At 46.1% G+C, this 19,707-nt stretch overlaps 2 protein-coding genes across 3 annotated transcripts in view; one reads left to right on the top strand and one right to left on the bottom strand.

Annotated features, from left to right (window-relative positions):
* eml2 (EMAP like 2) overlaps nucleotides 1-8,093 on the bottom strand; it is a 123,447-nt gene extending 115,354 nt beyond the window's left edge. The window contains exon 1 of one of the 2 annotated variants that reach the window (XR_009443036.1): nucleotides 7,446-8,093. Coding sequence is in view for 1 of the 2 variants with exons in the window: in XM_048522412.2 (XP_048378369.1) it covers nucleotides 7,446-7,512 (67 nt within the window). In the remaining variant the exon portion in view is untranslated. The remainder of the gene's footprint in view (nucleotides 1-7,445) is intronic. The other variant, XM_048522412.2, reaches the window with a different exon arrangement.
* The window catches only part of LOC125447744 (meiosis initiator protein-like), a 182,120-nt gene that overhangs the window by 67,877 nt on the left and 94,536 nt on the right, over nucleotides 1-19,707 (top strand). The window lies entirely within an intron of this gene.

Here is a 19,707-nt window from a genome sequence, read left to right as displayed (position 1 = left end):
ACGCCATCAAACAGTAACAGAGGTAAGCCATTCAGCTCATCACGTCTGCTTGCCATTCAATGAGATCTTGACTGATATGTTCATCCTCAACTCCACTTTCCTGCCTTACCTCTGTAATCCTTTATTTCCTTATGGATTAAGAATCTGCCTCAAATATACCATTGACAAGGATGTTGCCAGGGTTGGAGGGTTTAAGCTATAGGGAGGGGCTGAATAGACCATTCCATGCCAATTATAATCCCAAACTAAACCAACCCCACCTGTTTGAGCTTGGCCCATACACCTCCAAACATTCCTAATTCATGTACTGATTCTTTAAACATTGTAATAACACCTACAACCACTGTGCCCTCTGGAATGTCATTCCAGATGTGAAAAAAATTGCCCCTCATATCTTTAAAATCTTTCATGTTAAAATTTTGCCCCTAGTCTTGAAATACCCCTCTCTAGGGAGAGGACACCTACCATTCACCTTATTCATACCCCTCATTATTTCATAAACTTCTGTAACATCACCCCTCAACTTCCCATGCTCCAGTGAAAGAAGTTGCAGCCTATCCGAGCTCTCCTTATAACTCAAACCCTCTATTCCCAGCAACATCCTGGGATATCTCTAACCCTTTCCGGCTTAATAATATCTTTCCTATAACAGGCTCCTTCTTTGAAATGTTACTATTGTATCTTCAAATCCCTCCTGTTAGGCAGCGAGTTCCAGATCCTAAAATGCTAGTCAGTATTAAGCAGGCTGGTGCCTTATCCATCCTCATTGCACATTCATTGCAGTGTGTGTTGTTCATAACGTACACCACAAATTTTTCAATAGCTCCTTCAAAACACGTGATCTCTAATCACCTAGAAGGACAAGGGCAGCCAAGCATGGGAACATCACCACCTCTACGATCCCCTCCCAAGTTGTTACTTGGAAATATATTGATATTCCTTCGTTGTTGGTGGGTCAATATCCTCGAATTCCCTTCTTAGCAATGCTGTGGGTGAACCTACATCACACAAACTGCCCCAGTTCAAGAAGGCAGCAAAGCACCACCTTGTCAATTAGGGATGGACAATAAAATGTCAGCAATGCCCATATTCTATAAATGAAGAAACAACATTAAACACCTCAACTCCCCACCCCTGGCAATTTGTAATTGTCTTTAAAAGACATGTTCTGGTTACTGCTGTGTGAACAGCTTCTCCTTATTTTCTTGAACTGGGCCTTTCATAATATTTAACACCTCATAAATCTCCCGTCATCCTTGCTCTGAGGGAGAACAATCCCAACTTTAAATGTTAATGAATGTGTTCCTACATTCTTAAGAAACAGCCCCATTGTCAGAATGGTGACAATGAAATACCCCTAGGAAATGATGATCCATCATTTGAGTTTAATTTAACAGCTGAGCACTGAGCTAACAGTTGTTTATCTGAAGCGTGGGTTAAAATTATATCTGCATTCCAGGACTGGAGGCAAATTTAAATCAACAATTTCCCTCTGCCCCTTTGGAACACTTGTTATTCTGAGAATAGGCCACTTAGTCCTGGATTTCCAAAAGCCATTTCCAGAAATGTAGTGAGATATATTATGGACCATACCAACCCATTCAGAATATATCAAGGAGATAGCCTAGACGTTAACTTTTATTGTATTTAAAGGCAAGTGTAAGGCATGGTATTCCACATATGATTTGATTAAACACTAGAGTTTAAGCAAAACACACTTTATTCTTACACTACAGTTAAAATGTAAACAAACAGAATTGACATAACTTTAACTCTATTGAAATACTTAATATTAACTAATGTTTAATATTAAATAGTAATATATTATTTAAGCACTAGTTACCAACAGTTCCAATACAGCAGTGTCCCATAAACACACCTTTAGCAAAGACAAATTCAGCAAAATTGATTTTCCTCACATGCTATCTCCCTTTCAGCCCAGGGGAAAGGGAAAACCAAAAGAAACTGGCAGAAGAGAGAACAAGCTTTTAGCTACAGAGAGAGAGCCATATCTATCAGCTTCAGCAACCAGCTCCAAATCCCAACCAAAAGCAAAACTAAGACCCTAGGTCTGTGTGAGCTTAACTCCACCCACTCATGCTTCCTTTGTCTAATTTTCATCAACAACAAAAAACAACTCGCAGGGAGCTCTAAGCTGTTTTGCCCTGGTTTCTAATGCAGATGTTTCAGCACCTCTGTGGCAACACCTCGTTACAAGTGAAACAGCACAGAACAAATCTGTATTAAAGGCACAGCATCAAAAATCACAAGACATGGTTCTGGAATCTGATGTCCAAGACAGTGATGTCGAACATTGAGCTCTGACTTGATGCTAACAATCGCACGGCCCCTATTAAATCTTTCTCTTTTTCAAAGGTGGGTAGATCCTAGTTGAACGATTTTCTTTGAGGCCCGAATACAGTCAAATTCTGGTGACTCTAGGGAATAGAGGAATGTGTTCCTACAGAATGTCACAGTTGGTGGTTTTGATAAATGGCAAAGATGGCTGCCCAGTCCAGGAATATCTCAAGTGAGCAAACATTGGAGTCACAGAGGGCAAAAGACATACAGAAAGAATGACGCAGATAACAGAATTTGTCGACGGCAGACAAAAATGGTGGAACCTTATTTTATTGCTTCAAAAGAACCAGTGAGAACGCAGGTTGTCGAAATATGCCCCCAATGGCCTTACAAGTTTGCTGTATTCTTGTACTCTCACACCTCCCTAGCTCCTACAATACTTCCCCCTTCATTCAACCTGCAATCCACTGTGCATGCTTATGCACACGCATGCACACACACACCTCACACTGAGCTATAATGATAGCTTTCAAATCTCAGAACAAGGGGAAAACATCATGAAACAAAGTCAGGGACCTACTGAAAGGTAAGCCTCCAAATCGCTGACAAAAAATAAACATTTTTCTCCTGCAAAGTTCACATTACAAGCTTGCATTCCATGCAGAAGAAAAAAAATCAGTTAAACTTGCAAATGATACATCTCAGTCCTACTCCTCTGATACACTGGAGCTCCATTTTGAGGTGTAACTGATTTGTTCATTTTCAAGTGTTGCTGATTGTGCAAAACGCATAAAACAATCATGTCTTTGCATTACACTGGTAAGGTCAGGAGGATTACAAATCAGCAGAAGAGGAGATCAAATAGAAAGATACAGAGGGAATGCTTTCCTCCAAGATGCAACTTCTCGTGAAATGCATTTTCCTCAACATTGTAGAATCATAGAGCACTGAATTAAATGGAGTATTTGGCCCAAAATAGCTCCCAATAACAGCCACGTATTTGTCCCATTTTGCAGTGTATTTTCTCCCAAAGGCTTGAATGCTTGTAAAAATAGTTAGAAAAACAGAGAATTTGCATCAACTTCAAAGGAGACCCAAATCTGCAGCACCCTGGTGGAGATAATGATGCTGGGAATGGGTTCAGGATTTCCACATTTTGGACAGAGCTGGAAGCATGACAGCATTTTACTGAGGCAAATGAAAAACTTACACAGTGATGGCTGTCTGAAAAAGTCATAAATCTGGACAAGAAAACTCTAGCAGAATAAATGGCTGACGTATATCATAATTTTAATGTATTATGCAACAACTTGCATTTATAAAACACATTTTTACACAGCAAACTATCACAAGGACTTCTCAACTTTGACACCAGGCCACATAAGGAGTGGTCAGCACCAAAAAAACTAGGGAGAGTTTAGAGGGATATGGGCTAAAAGCTGGCAAATGAGTCTAGATTAATTTAGGATATGTAGTCGACATGGGCGAGTTGAACTGAAGGGTCTGTTTCCTTGCTGTATAACTCTAACTCTGTGACTTGGTTAAGTGACTTAAAAGAGGAAAGTGAAACGAAGTGACTGAACATTTTAGGGTCCAGTCCTCCCTAACTTGTCATGTTGGAAGGTACAAAGAGTGGAGCAGCTGATGCATTTTTCCATTTGGCCCATTGTGTCTGCACCAGTTCTTCAAATGACCATCATTACCTGGTGCCAATCTCCTGTTTTCTGCCTCCGCACCCCACCTCCATCATCCTTGTATGTTATTTCTATCCAAATAATCACCTCTCTTGAATGTCTCAATTGAACCTGCCACTACCACATTTCCAGGGAGTGCATTCCATACCCTACCTCTTGTTATGAGATAGCGCGAATGTGATGAGAGGAAAAAAGCTCTATCTGCAAATCACTTTACAACCATGCCTTCTCATTCTTGATCCTTTCACAAATGGGAGCAGTTTTTCCCCTACCCATGCTATCCAGTCCACTCATGATTTTGGAAACTTCTAAACTTCAGGTTTCCCCTAGCCAATTTCTCTTAGATGCCAACTTCTTCAATTTATTCTCACCACCAAAATGCCACATCTCTGGAACCATTGTTTTAAATTGTTTCTGCACGTTCACCAATGAGTTCTTCCTATAATGTGGCACCCAGAACAGTACACAGTACTCCCGCTGAGGACTAACATATGTCTAATACTTCTGCCATGCCTGGGGTTAGAATAACTCTGCTGAGGCTGACAGGGCTCATAGCAGTGTCTTAAGAAATGAGTCTTGCCTGAAGCTGTCCATGTCACACTTTCACTTGTCAATGATCAGCTTTAGGTGGAATTGTAAGTTCCAAGTATTTCTGCAACATTTTCTCTAACTATTATGCATTGAGGTAGCTCCCAAGCAGTTTATTTTTAAAAATCCAGCGCTCTGTACATTGTGAGCACTGTGTACAATAGTGTTTTAACATGCAGAACAAGATTGTTTCTTTTCAAACCGACTGGCAGTCTTGTGCAGTTTGAAGTACCATGGGGAGAGTAGTCATAACCCATTTTCAGCCGGCAATCTACCATTAAATATTTTCCTTCAACAACTTTTAAAAACCAACACAAATCTAGATTTAAGAGCAGTGGAATGTATCATGAAACATAGGAGGCCACTTCGTCCACTGTGCCTCTGCTAGATCTTTGAAAGACCTTACACTTATCCGAAAGGGAGTGCTGCAAAGGTTTATTATGCAGATACCTATGATGGTGCCACTCTCCTAAAGGACAGATTGGGTCGACTGGGTCTGTTTTCACCAGAGTTTAGAAGAATGAGAGGATTTGATTCAAATATACAAAATTCACACAAGGCTGGAGACAGTGAGTTAGAGGTGTCTAGAATCAGGGGTCCCAGTTGCAGGATACTGGGTTGACTGTTTCAGACTACGATAAGGAAACATTTCTCCACTCAAGGGTAGAATCCTCAACTACAGAACATGTTCAAGAAAGAGATGCATAATTTTTTACTTAAAGTTGTCAAGGAGTATGCAGAAAGAGCCAGAATATGGCTTGGGGGAGAGGGGATCAGCCATGATTATATTGAAGTGAGGAGCAGCTTGAAGAGCCGAATGGTCAGCTCCTGTTCCTAGGATCTATGATCCATTCTGTCCCCCTACATATTCCCCATAGCTCTGCAAATTCTATTCCCTCAAGTATGGAGATGGTGTAGAGCTGGGCTAATATTTGTGGGATGTTCATTCAAATCCACACAGCAGCTGGTGGAATGAATATAAATCTGGAAGTTGAAACTAGTCTCAGTGACCATGACAATGGGGATTGCTTGTCATCAAAACCCATCTGGCTCACTAGTGTCCTGCAGGGAAAGAAATTGGCTATCTTCATCAGGTCTGGCCTACATGTGGCTCCAGACCCACAGTAATGTGGTTGACACCTTCCAAAATGTCTTAGCAAGGCAAATCAATTCAAGGGCAATTGGGGAAAGGGAAACAAGGGGTGGCTCAGTCTGCAATGCTCCAGTGGGGCAGATTAGAAATAAGGAACAGAAACAGAGCTCTGAGGAAGGGTCACTGAATCCAAAAAGTTAATTCTGATTTCTCTCCACAGATGCTACCGGACCTGCTGATCTTTTCCAGGAATTTCTGTTTTTGTTTCTGATTTACAGCATCCGCAGTTCTTACAGTTTTTGTTTGAATTACGGAATATAGATTAAAAATAAGGGATCACCTAGTTAAGACGGAGAGACAGAATTTATTTTTCTTTCACAGGATGGCTAGTCTGTGAAAATCTCTTCTGCAGAAAGCAACATAGGCTGAATTATTGAACACTTTTGTGACTGAGTTGGACAGATTCCTTACTGATGTGGGATTCAAAGAATAGAGGAGGTAAACAAGAAAGCAGATTCGACGATACAACCAGATTAGTCATAGTTTATCAAACGGCAGAGCAGGCTCAAAGGGCTGATTGGCATTCACCGGATCCTAATTTTTTGTCACACATGAGCATCACAAGAAAGTTACACAGTTTAAAGAAAATGTTGATCACATCACAAAATGATTTGCACAGCTCATCAGAAGATAATATTTTGATTTGCAATACATAAAAGCAGCAAAATAATTTTCAACTTGACTAACAGAATTTAATATTGCATTGTTTATAAATCACTTCACAGAACTATCACAGCACAGAAGGAAGCCATTTGGCCCATCATGTCTGCTCTGGCTCTCCAGTCAGTGATTCACTGAATGGCATTCCCCTCTAATCTGTTTCTTTTTCAGATAATTACACAATTCCTTCTTAAATACTCAACTGAATCTGCCTCCAGCATATTCTCAGGCAGCACATTCTGGATCTTAACCATTTGCTGCTTGAAAAAGGTTTTTTTTTAATGTTTCCATTGTTTCTTTCACCAAATATCTTAAACCAGCCATGTGCTTTCATTTTTTAATCCTTCCAACAATGGGAATCGTTTTTCTAGACCTACTTTGTAAATACAGTTGCCCAGTGATTCCTATCACCGTTTTTTCCTTCTATTATTGGTTCATTCCGTAAATTCATTGTCCGCACTCATGTACATCTGTAAACATTTGACAGACTTCCTGCTAGGTCCCACTTTGAATTTAAAAACATACACACCAACTCAGTCCCAAGCGTTCCATGTAATGCAACAGCTTGCTCCCGGTTAGATTATGCAACTATAAACCGTAAGCTGCTGTTAATCCCAAATCAAGAAAGGAAACCTGAGACTTAGAAACAAAAGCTCTTGTTTCTCCTGTTGGCTGCAGATGGAAATAAAGTAAAGCAAGAATATAAGAGCCAAAATGTCAGCCCCAATCAATAATCAGCTCAAACTGTGCATGTTTTCTATGAATTAATGGCAAAAAGTAACACTAAATGGCAGCCATGTGGCAGAGCACAGCCCCAAACTGCGTCTGCCTGAAGGGAAAGGAACAGGTGAAGGAAGCTTTGATTTCTTTTTAAAAGTTAATTTGAGCACCTCCATTCAGTGAAACTCAGACTAACAGAAACAGGTTATTCTGTATTAAAGAAGGATACTACATTCAACAGTTATGCATTTCTTCACATTCTCTTAGAGAGCCTTGTATTTGGGGTCTATGGTACAGGCCTGACTGAAGGCCTCAGACTGAGAACTTACCAGTGCAAAACTGCAGCAGAGAGCTGGTGTCATACAACCCACCATAACCAGGAAATCGATCCGCCATTCCCCTTTTCTTCTGATCTCTTCTCAGAAAACAAAATACACAAACAAAAGCTTTTCTCCCTCCTTATTTCACTTTCTCAGGCTCCTTCTGCAGCCTCCTGTTACCATAGCAACCAGCTCACTCCAGCTCCTTCACATGCCTTTGAATGGGGGGAGAAAAATTTTCCTCTGTGTCTCCCGCACTGAAAAATTCATGTAAATGTTCTTGCTGCATCTTCTTTCTCTGAAGGTTTTAATCCTGCTACCATCTTTGTTTTAAAAGCTAAACGAGGATGAATAACAAAATCTTATTGTTTTAAATCAATAGGCTTGTTACAGCACACCTAAGGATGTGATGTGATGCTCTTCCTCAAACTCCGGCTCTCTCCTTGCTCCATTCATCGCAATGAGCTCATTGGTCTGCTACCTGCATCTGAGGCTAATTTATTAACGAGCTCTCCGCTTACTTCACCTTTTTATCAGCCAATGAACTGCCGCTATCTTCATGGCACAGCCAAAGACCTGATAAACTAGGCATGAAATCAAATTAAAACCAGGGTAGCTTGATAAATGGTATTTGATGACAATGTTCAGCTACTTGAATGTTTGAGCTCGAACCTTTTGCAATGCTGCCTTCACAAGTTAACCATTTCAAGAGCAGAATATCAGAGAATCCTTCCCATCCTCAATAAGCAAGTTAAAACAAGTTGTGGGTAACACTGATTTTCATTTACTCTTGATTTCACACCATTTCTTTTGTCAGCGCCTCCAAACATTTCAAAGTATAAACAGTATGGTGAACACTGGCAGAGGCAGTCAGGAATAGTTACTGATTCTGACAGAGTAGGGCAGCTGAGTTGGCACAAACAATTGAAGAGGGGACCTCATGGAAGGGGCTGAATGACTGTCATTGTTGTTCTAGGGCCTGTCGCACCACTGACCTTTGGATTCCCTCTCGGCCACTTTCCCACAATAATGTTGTCAGCACTCCCATTGTTTAAAGCAAAACATTCAAATGTCTATACATACAGGGTGGAAGATGCGAGAAGTTAATCAGAGTAACTTCCCTCTACCCTATTATCGTTTAGCATTAAAGGTTTCAGAATTGCATCTTGGAAACAGATAGAGTGAGAGCACTCACTTGGAAATTAAGGAGGGCCTCCTTAAGGAAAAGCTAGTGAAATTTGAAAATGACTCATCTTTTATCAAACATATAATGGTAATGTCACTGAACCAGTAATCTAGAACCCCAGGTTAATGTCCTTGAGGAGAAAGGTTTAAGTCCCACCATGGGAGATGGCGGTGATCAATATAAATTTGAATTAAAACCAGCTCGTTAAAACAGATTTAGTGTTCTTTAGGGAAGGGAAATCTGCCATCCTTACCGGGTCTGATCTAAATGTGTCTCCAGAGCCACATTCGTTCTGTATAAATATAAATCATTTGCTGCTGTTAACTCATAGTGCTTTTTCTGCCTTAGTAAGGTTTCCAATTAAGTGGGAAAAGTAACTGCACGGAATCCTCTAACAACCAGTTGAACTTATGGTGTAATTCTCCTATGCCTCCCTTACATAGGGGAAGTGCTGTTGTAGTGATAATCATCACTGGACAGCAATATAGAACCTAGGGGTTTATGTTCTGCAGATTTGGGTTCAAATCTAGAATAAAATGCAAATCTCATAACAACCATAAACAATCTTTGTTTGTTGCACAGGCTTACTATTGTCAATAGACAATAGACAATAGCTGCTGGAGTAGGCCATTCGGCCCTTTGAGCCTGCACCACCATTCATTATGATCATGGCTGATCATCCACAATCAGTATCCTGTTCCTGCCTTATCCCCATAACCCTTGTCCTTCTGAGAAGGAAATCTGCTAGACTCTTAACTGCCCTCTGGGCAATTGAGTGATAATGCTGGCCTAGCCAATGACACTGACATCCAATGAACAAATTAAATTTTACCTATGGAGACTCAGAATGTAATTTCAACCACCTTGCCACATTGCCATTCTTAGTATATGAAACACTGCCAATTTCTATTGACTGTTTAGTTCAAACAGGCAACATGATTCAGCAGGGGGAGACAGTGATGTTGTAGACATGTAATCCGAGAGTTTGGACTAATTGAACCATGGGTTCCATTTCCAAAATGGCAGCTGTGGAATTTAAATACCGCAAATTAAAAGAAAATGTATAATGAAGCTGGAACATAAAACTAGTCTCAGTTGTAATGATCATGACATTCTCATTGATTGCTATAAATACCCATCTGGTTTACTAATGTTCTTCAGGGAAGGAGATCTGCCATCCTTAGCTAGTCTGGCTTACCTGTGGCTCCAGATCCACAGCAATGTGGCTGACTCTGAAAATGCAACCACTCAATTTTTTTTAATATAGAATCCCTACAGTGTGCAAGTAGGCCCTTCTGCCCAACAAGTCCACACCGACCATGACAGCATCCCACCCCGTTAATCTGCACATCCCTGAACACCACCAGCAACTTAGCATAGCCAATCCACCTAGCCTGCACACCTCTGGACTGTGGGAGGAAACTGGAGCATCTGGAGGAAACCCACGCAGACACAGGGAGAAAGTGAAACCTCCACACAGGCAGAGGGGAAAACGGGCAAACTCCACACAGACAGTGGCCCGAGGACAGAATCAAACCCAGGTACCTGGCGCCGTGAGGCAGCAGTGCTAACCACAGACCCACCGTGCTACCCAGTTGAAGGACCATTAGGGATGGATAACAAATGCTGGTCTTGCCAGCAACACCAACAACACACAAAATGAATTTTTAAAAAAACTATGTAGAACATAGATTGCACACCACAGAAGTAGGCCATTTATCCCATTGTGTCCTTGCCAGCTCGTTAGAAGACCTATCCAATTATCCGCACTACTCTCTGCTTTTCCTACGTAACGCTGAAAACATCTCCTTTTCAAGTACATAATCTAATTCCATTTTGAAAGTTGCTATTCAATCTTTTTACATTGCCTCTTAAAGGCAATGCATTCCAGTTCACAACTTGGATGTAAGTTTGCTCGCTGAGCTGGAAGGTTAGTTTTCAGACGTTTCGTCACCGTTCTAGGTAACATCATCAGTGAGCCTCCGACGAAGTGCTGGTGTTATGTCCCGCTTTCTATTTATCTGGTTAGATTTCCTTGAGTTGGTGATGTCATTTCCTGTTCTTTTTCTCAGGGGATGGTAGATTGGCTCCAAGTCAATGTGTTTGTTGATGGAATTCCGGTTGGAATGCCATGCTTCTAGGAATTCTCATGCATGTCTCTGTTTGGCTTGTCCTAGGATGGATGTGTTGTCCCAATCAAAGTGGTGTCCTTCCTCATCTGTATGTAAGGATACGAGTGATAGTGGGTCATGTCGTTTTGTGGCTAGTTGATATTTACGTATCCTGGTGGCTAGCTTTCTGCCAGTTTGTCCAATGTAGTGTTTGTCACAGTTCTTGCAAGGTATTTTGTAGATGACAACAAGCAGACAACAAGCAAAATGAACGTCATCTACAAAATATCTTGCAAGAACTGTCCTAGCAAGAACATCCTAGGACAAGCCAAACAGAGACACGCACGAGAATTCCTAGAAGCATGGCATTCCAACCGGAACTCCATCAACAAACACATTGATTTGGAGCCAATCGACCATCCCCTGAGAAAAAGAACAGGAAATGACATCACCAACACAGGAAATGACATCACCAACCCAAGGAAATCTAACCAGATAAATAGAAAGCGGGACATAACACCAGCACTTCGTTGGAGGCTCACTGATGATGTTACCTAGAATGGTGATGAAACATCTGGGGACAAACCTTACAGCTCAGTGAACCAGCTCACATCTCGAACACAATAAAGACCCACTCTCTTGTGGACCGAGAGGACGAGAGTGCTGTCTTGGAGGTGAAAGGAGGACGTCGGGTTGGCTGTGCACCCTTGCGAACAGTGGATCTTAATGCTGGCTTCGGCCTAACGCTGGTTCAGGGGAGCAGCCAACCTGCAACGATGGCTGCGGCAAGTGCTCGTGCCCCAGGTCAGGGGGTCCGGAACACCATCCGTGTTTCCGTAAAGAAGGTGGATGAAGGTGCACCTGTGGACCGCACCTTCTTCGTGAAGAGGGTCCTGTTGGACTGTTGTGGGTTCGCTGCTGCGGACATTTACTGCCAGCAGGATTTCCCCGGAGGGGGTTTTTACGATGTGACCTTCCGGAGTGCCAAGCTTTGCGAGCGCTTCCTGGAGGTTTTCAAGGAGAAAGGAGGTGAGGGCCCCTTCTCTGTATTGACCGCTGTCCCGCTGTTTGTGATGCCAGCACAGAGGAGCCGTATGGTGACTGTACATATGTACAACCCGCATGTGCCAGCAGTTGATGTCCTGACCTTCCTCGGAAGGTATGTGAAGGTGGAAGGGGACCTAACTGACATCATGGACCCCTTTGGCATCTGGACGAGTAAGAGGCAGGTCAAGGTGACGCTGAGGATGGGCGCGGACGGGAATGTCGCACACCCACCGTCCAGCTTCGCGATCGGCGGGAGCAGGGGCTACCTGACCTATGCAGGGCAACCTAAAGTCTGCCATGCCTGTCGTAGGTCAGGTCACGTGGCGGCCGACTGCAAAGTCACCATCTGCAGGAACTGCAGGGAGGAGGGACACCTTGCAAAGGATTGCCCACAAGAGAAAAGCTGCAACCTTTGAGGGGAAGCGGGCCACCTCTATAGGGCATGCCCACGGCGGGGGACCACCTACGCCGAGGTCGCCGGCAGGGGCAATGCGGGGCCAGACCCCGGAGGAGAGGAAGGCACCAGGCCCCAGCAAGGACCCCACTAATGTGCAGGAGGGCCAGGCCGTGCAGGAGGGCCCAGCCCCGCAGGATGGGCCCGAGGCCAGCAAAGCACCCCTGCAGGCTCCGATCCCCCCCGACAACCCGGAGTCGATGGAGGCGGCGACAGGCGACCCAGGGGAGTGGACAACAGTCCGGAAAGCAAGGAGGAAGGTGCGTCGACCGGCCCAGGAACCGCAACCATCAGGCGGGAAGAGGCAGATACAGGGGGGCTATAAGAGCTCCTCTGACGAGGGGGATTCGGAGAGGGCCCACCCGAAGCAGAAGTTAAAGATCTCGAGGGGGAAGGAGAGCAGCACCCCGCTTCCAGGTGACGGGAGGCGTTCTGAGGCTCTCTCCGACACCTAGTCAAGTGCCGCTGGAGCACTGGAGGGCCCCCCGGAACTTCCAGGCGGGAAGGAGGAAACAGCGCGTCCCCAGCCTGACCTGGAGCCGGACCCTCCTGCCTCCGCACCCCTGACGGGGGGATGCCACCCAGAAGGCAGCACGGACGGTTTCCTGAGCCCGGAGAGCGTCCAGCAGTTAGCCCGGGCAATGGGCATGCAGGGACAGATGGAGGGGCTGGACCTTGGACTTGGGGAGGGTACTGCGGTCACTGCCCACAATGGGGGTACGAGTTGCGAGCATTAATGTGCGCAGCGTCAAGTCAACCGCAAGATGTGTGTCCATGTTGGCCTACCTGACCACCATCAAGGCGGACCTCCTGTTTCTGCAGGAGTGCGGGATACCGCACCTCGGCAGGTACGGGAAATGGTCCGGTGCCTGGACCTGTGGGCGTTCGATCTGGTCGGGGGGTAACGACTGTCGCTCCTCGGGCCTGGCTATTCTGCTGCGGGGGCGCAACTTCACCATCTCTCAAGTTCAGGAGGTGGTCGGGGCGGGGGGGGGGCGCCTCCTAGTGGCTGACATCACCTATAGGAACGCTCCCCTGAGGCTGATCAACGTGTATGCCCCAGTGGTACGGAGTGAGCGGTTGGCCATCCTGCAGCGGCTTCCACCCCTGCTGGCTACGTCCAGGCCGGTCATCCTAGGCGGAGACTTCAACTGCATCATTGATGCAGATGGAAGATCCGGCGTGGGGACAGCGGGTGGGGGGAGTCAACTGGACGTCACGTCCAGATTCCTGATGGGCACGATGAAGGACGCCAAGCTGTTTGACGTCTTCAGCATCCCTGCAGACGGAGCGCAGCAGAGGTACACCTGGTCGCGGCCAGACGGGTCTATCCGCTCAAGGATAGACTTCCTGTTTGTGTCACGGACGTTCTCGGTCAGGTCCACCAGCGTTGAGCCAGTGTTCTTCTCTGACCACTGCCTCCTGCTGGCCGACTGTCACATACAGGACGACCAGCCGGCCGGCAAGGGGACGTGGAAGCTCAACACGACTCTGTTGACCCCAGAGAATGTCGAGGAGCTTAAGAGGGAGTACGCCGGTTGGAGAACCGTGAAACCCCTCTTTGAGTCTCCAGGTGGGAGACGGTGAAGGAGAACATCAAGAGGTTCTTTGTCCTCAAGGGTGTTCAGAAGGCAAGAGAGAGGCGGGGAAAGCTGTCGCGACTCCAGAAAAGGGTGCAGAACCTGCTCCTTCTGCAGTTGATGGGGGTCAATGTCACGGAGGACCTCCGCGAGGTGAGGGGCCAGCAAGCCTCGCTCTTCGCCGCGGAGGCCTCCCGGATAATCTTCCGGTCCAGGGTCCGCTCCGTGGAGCAGGACGAGACGTGCTCGCGTTTCTTCTTTCAGAAGGTGCACAAAGAGAGCACTGTGCTTAGCCGGCTGAAGGAGGACGATGGCTCGGTGACGTCGTCTCGGCCCGACATTTTGAGGATCAACAGATGTCGGACTGTACAACACGAAGCCCACGGACAGCACGGCCTCCGAGTCGTTCCTGTCGTCTATCACGGAGGTCTTAGACGACGGCACGAAGGAGTGGCTGGACCGGCCGATATCCCTGGACTAGCTGACCAGAGCCCTCAAGTCCTTGGAGAGGAATAGGACTCTCGGAAGCGACGGCTTACCGGTCGAGTTGTATTCCGCTCTGTGGGGCCTGGTCGGCCAGGACCTGCTGGAGGTGTACGATAGTGCGCTTCGGGCAGGGGAAATGTGCAAGTCCATGAGGAAGGGCATCATCAACCTCATTGACAAGAGGAAGGGGGAGAGGGAAGAAATTAAGAATTGGCGTCCCATTTCACTTTTGAACGTGGACTACAAAATCCTGGCCAAGGTCATAGCCAACCGGGTCAGGTCTGTCCTGGAGTCAGTGATTCACCCTGACCAAACCTGTGCTGTGCCGGGCAGGAAGATCGCTGAGAGCCTCGCGCTCATCAGGGATATGATCGCCTACGTACAGGACAGGCGGGTGGACACCTGCCTCGTCAGCCTGGACCAGGAGAAGGCCTTCGACAGGGTCTCTCATGCTTACATGAGGGACGTCCTCTCCAAATTGGGGTTCGGGGAGGGCATCCGCAATTGGATCCGGCTGCTCTGCGCCAACATCGTTAGCGCAGTCTCGATCAACGGGTGGGAATCAGACAGTTTTCCTGTTAGATCTGGAGTCAGGCAGGGCTGCCCGCTCTCTCCTGCCTTGTTCGTGTGCTGTGTGGAGCCCTTCGCCGCCTCCATCAGGAAGGACGTGAGCTGAAGGGCGTGACTATCCCAGGCAGCGGAGGCCTTCAGGTCAAGACCTCCCTGTACATGGACGATGTCGCCGTCTTCTGCACCCATCGTCGGTCGGTGAGTAGGCTATTGGACATCTGCGGCCAGTTTGAACTGGCCTCGGGTGCCAAAGTCAATAGGGGTAAGAGCGAGGTCATGTTCTTCGGGAACTGGGACGACCGCTCCTTCATCCCCTTCACCGTCAGGACAGACTACCTGAAGGTGCTGGGTGTTTGGTTTGGTGGAGCTGGGGCGTGCACTAAGACTTGGGAGGAGCGTATCACCAAATTGAAGCAGAAGCTGGGCAGGTGGACGCTCCGGTCCCTCTCAATCGCGGGTAAGAACCTGGTTGTCAGGTGCGAGGGGCTTTCGGTACTGTTGTATGTGACACAGGCCTGGCCTATTCCCTGGACCTGCGCCGCTGCAGTCACCCGGGCCATCTTCCACTTCATTTGGGGGTCGAGGATGGACCGGGTCCGCAGGGACACCATGTACAAAGACCTGGGAAATGGGGGAAAGGGCGTACCGAACGCCACCCTCACCCTGACGGCTACCTTTGTGTGTGGCTGCATCAAGTTGTGCGTAGATCCTCAGTATGCAAACATCAAGTGTCACTACTTACTGAGGTTCTACCTGTCCCCGGTGTTGCGAAGGATGGGCCTGGCCTTGTTGCCGTGGAACGCTCCGAGTAGTTGGACCGTCCCGTACCACCTGTCCTTCGTGGAGAAATTTTTGAAAGGAAACATCTTTGACCACAAGGCCGTCAGGCAGTGGTCAGCACGTAGTATCCTCGGGACCCTTCGGGAAAAGGAGAGGGTGGATCCCGTCGTGTGGTTCCCCACGCAGACTGCCAAAGTCGTTTGGCAGAATGCCTCATCGCCAGAACTTTCAAACAAGCACAAGGACATTGCTTGGCTGGCGGTGAGAGGGGCTCTGCCAGTGAGATCCTTTATGCATGCCCGGAATCTCTGTGCCACCGCACGCTGCCCTCGAGGTGGCTGCGGGGGGGACGAGACTGTTGATCACCTCCTTCTGGAGTGTGCCTATGCGCAGGAGGTCTGGAGGGGGATGCAGTGGTATTTGTCAAGGTTCATCCCGAGCAGCTCTGTGACGCGGGACTCCGCGCTCTACAGGCTGTTTCCGGGGACGCACACCGAGACCAACATCAACTGCGCCTGGGGGACCATCAATGCGGTGAAAGACGCTCTTTGGTCCGCCCGCAACTTGCTGGTCTGCCAGCTGAAAGAACTGACCCCGACCGAGTGTTGCAGACTGGCGCACTCCAAGGTCCAAGACTACGTGCTGAGGGACGCGCTAAAGCTTGGGGCAGCCGCCGCCAAGGCGCGGTGGGGAAAGACCACCATATGAACCTCCTCGTCCAGAATAGGAAAAAGAACCCTATCTGGTAACTGGGCCCAGCTGGCGCCTTCCCCAACTGGTCAGGGGGCCAACTGGGACTGTGCGGGGTGATGACTGCCGGGGTGTTTTCTTTGCTTTGTTTTTTTTTCTGTGTTTTGTTTTTCCCTTTAGTTGGTGTACGTACCCCCTGGGTAACCCGGAGTGACTTGCATGACTGGGTAGGTGTATAAATGTTATTTTTTGTACATTCTATGAATAAAGTATATTTTTTCAAATATAAAAAAAAGTGACAAAACATCTGAAAACTAACCTTCCAGCTCAGCGAGCAAACTTACATCCAGAACCTCAACCTGAGCTACAAATCTTCTCAAAACTCGCTAGTTCACAACTTACTGTATTTTTATTTTATCTCAAATCTGTATCCTTAGGTTTCAGATCTTCCCAACAGGAGAAAGTTTCTTCCTATCTCTTTTATCTAAACACTGCGTAACTTTGAACGCCAATATAAAATCTCTCCTCACCTTTCATTGCATTAAGAACAACAACCCCAATCTCTCTAGTCTCTCCATAAATGGCACTGAAGGAGGCCACTTGATTCATTAGATTCCTCATCCCCTCTATCATTTGATTCATCCACCGTCTACAAGGCACAAGTCAGGAGCGTGATGGGATACTCCCCACTTGCCCGGATTGGTGCAGTTTCAACAACACTCAAGAGGCTTGACACCATCCAGGTTAAGCAGCCCACTTGAATGGCAGCACATTCACCACCCATTCCTTCCATCAGTGACACTTAATAACAGCAATGCGTACTATTTACAAGAGGCCCTGCAGAAATTCACTAAACATGTTTAGACACCACCTTCCAAACCCACAGCAACTTTCATCTGAAATGACAAGAGCAGCAGCTACATGGGAACCCTCTGCAAATTCCCCTCTGAGCCACTCCCATCCTGACGTGGAAATGTGTTGCTATTCCTTCACCACTGCTGGGTCAAAATCCTGGAATTTTCACCCTGAGGGCACTGAGTGTGTACCTACATGGACTTGCAGCAGTTCAAGGCGGCAGCTCACCACCACCTTCTCACAGGCAACTAGGGACAGGCAGTAAATTATAACCCAACCAGAGATGCCCACGTTCCATTACAGAATTTTAAAAAACTCACCGCGGCACCCCCTCTAAAGACTTGACATCTTTCCTATTGTACAGTGGCCAGAATTAGTTTAGTTGTCTGGATGGGCTGTATTTGCCTCTAAGGAGATATTTCATCTCTGCAAAGACGCCATGGGTTAAGATTTGAGATACAATCTCACTGGTTACTTCAAACATGGGTGAGAAATGTCACATTGAGTGAGTCTTGGTTAAAGGGCTATAGGCTTGGGGATTATGTGATCACTGATAGAACTATTAGTCACACCTCAAGCTGGTAAGAAAATACTAAAGGAGTCAGGAAAAGTTTACCATATTGGGTTTCTCAAAGGGAGAACATTTTGGTGGACAGAACAAAGATGATGAACATATTGACATAATGTGTATTCACCAACTATACGCAGAAACCAAAGATGTGGAAAATAATAGGCACGGATGGGAGAGGATTTGGGCAAATACAGTGTCAGTGTTACTTGAGGGCCAAATGACTTTCTGACATCTCCATGCAGTAAAAGGATCAAAGAGCTCCTCCATGAAGCACTGAATTAGGCCATTCAGCCTTTAAGCCTGTCTAATCTGACACTTAATTCAACCTACCCTCTTTGAATCCCTATTCCATTCCTGACAAAAATACCATCAATCTGAGTTTTGACATTTTAAATTGACCCCCAGCCTCAAACAGTTCCAAAATACCCTTTGTGTGAACTCGTACTCCCCAACATCAGCCCCGAGCTAGTTTCAAACTTTATAATTACAATTCCTTGTTCTAGACTTCCCCACTTGAGGAAAGAGTTTATCTCTTTTAAAACCAAAATCGGGACATAACACCAGCACTTCGTCGCAGGCTCACTGATGATGTTACCAAGAATGGTGACGAAACGTCTGAAAACGAACCTTCCAGCTCAGCAAACAAACTCACACCCAAAACCAAAATTGAATTAAACAGCCCCTAATGGGGCACTGTAACAAAAACACAAATTAACAATTCGATGAAATCCTTTGATCACCTTAAATACCTCAAATTAGCCTCTCTACTTAAGAGAATACAAACTTAATCAACCTGTACTCTCTGGCTATAGTACCTCACTGCTGATTAGCCCGAGATCAACGGCATAATAATTAACTCTCAACTTTTGAAGAAAGATTGAACAAGTTGGAATGATAGTGAAGTTTAAAAGTAAGGGTGAAATATATTAAATTCTGAGGAACCATGACAGTGTACATTCTGAAATGAAGTTTCCCCTAATGGGCAATCCAGAAACTGGGAGCAGAGTTTAAGAATAAGGGGTCTCCCGTTTAAGAAGGTAATGAGGAATTTCTTCCCACAGAGGGACATTAATTTTTTACATACAGAGAGTGGTTCATGTGTGGAATGAACTTCCAAAGGAAGTGCTGGATGCAGGCACAGTTATGATGTTTAAAAGACATATGGATAAATATACGAATAAGAAATGTTTGGACGGAGTGCAGACAGGTGGGATTAGTTCAGTTTGGGATTATGGTCAGCATGGACTGGTCGGACTGAAGGGTCTGAAGGGCTTCAGATTGATATGACAGGTCGCCACAACATTGAGGGCCGAAGGGCCTATACTGTGCTGTAATGTTCTATGTTCTATGTCTGTTCCTGTGCTGTATGACTCTACTAATTTTTAGAATTCTCTGCCCGAGATGGCAGTGGGGCTGGGTCATTTAAATATATTCAAGGATGAGTTAGACAAACTCTTGATCTGCAAGAAAGTCAAGGGTATAATGGGGCAGGCCAGGTGAGAGAGTGGAGTTGAGGTGAAATCAGATCACCATAAACTAATTGCAGCTGAAAGCAAACAGTTGAAAACAACAAACAAAACAGTACGATCACACTGGGGAAAAGGCTATGTTTGTGCTGTTACCTCAGTTCCCATTAGCTCCTCTTAGTCAATTCCCCTGATGACAGCGCAAATGAAAGGATGCTATGCAGGCAACTGACACTGGCTACAAATCAGAAAGCTTGGTGGATAAAACCAATGTGATCAGCCAATCAGCCTGCCTGATTAGACAGGGTCGAGGGCTGAATGGCCTAATTCAATGCTTAATGGCAGAGTTTCTTTCAGAGGTAATGGGAACTGCAGATGCTGGAGAATCTGAGATAACAAGGATGAACACAGCAGGCCAAGCAGCATCTTAAGAGCAGAAAACCTGACGTTTTGGGCCTAGCCCTTCATCAGAAAA

This window comes from Stegostoma tigrinum, chromosome 39 (assembly GCF_030684315.1).
Source record: "Stegostoma tigrinum isolate sSteTig4 chromosome 39, sSteTig4.hap1, whole genome shotgun sequence".
NCBI lineage: Eukaryota > Metazoa > Chordata > Chondrichthyes > Orectolobiformes > Stegostomatidae > Stegostoma > Stegostoma tigrinum.
The sequence above is the reverse complement of the archived record's forward strand: the minus strand, read 5'-3'. Positions and strand labels throughout refer to the sequence as shown.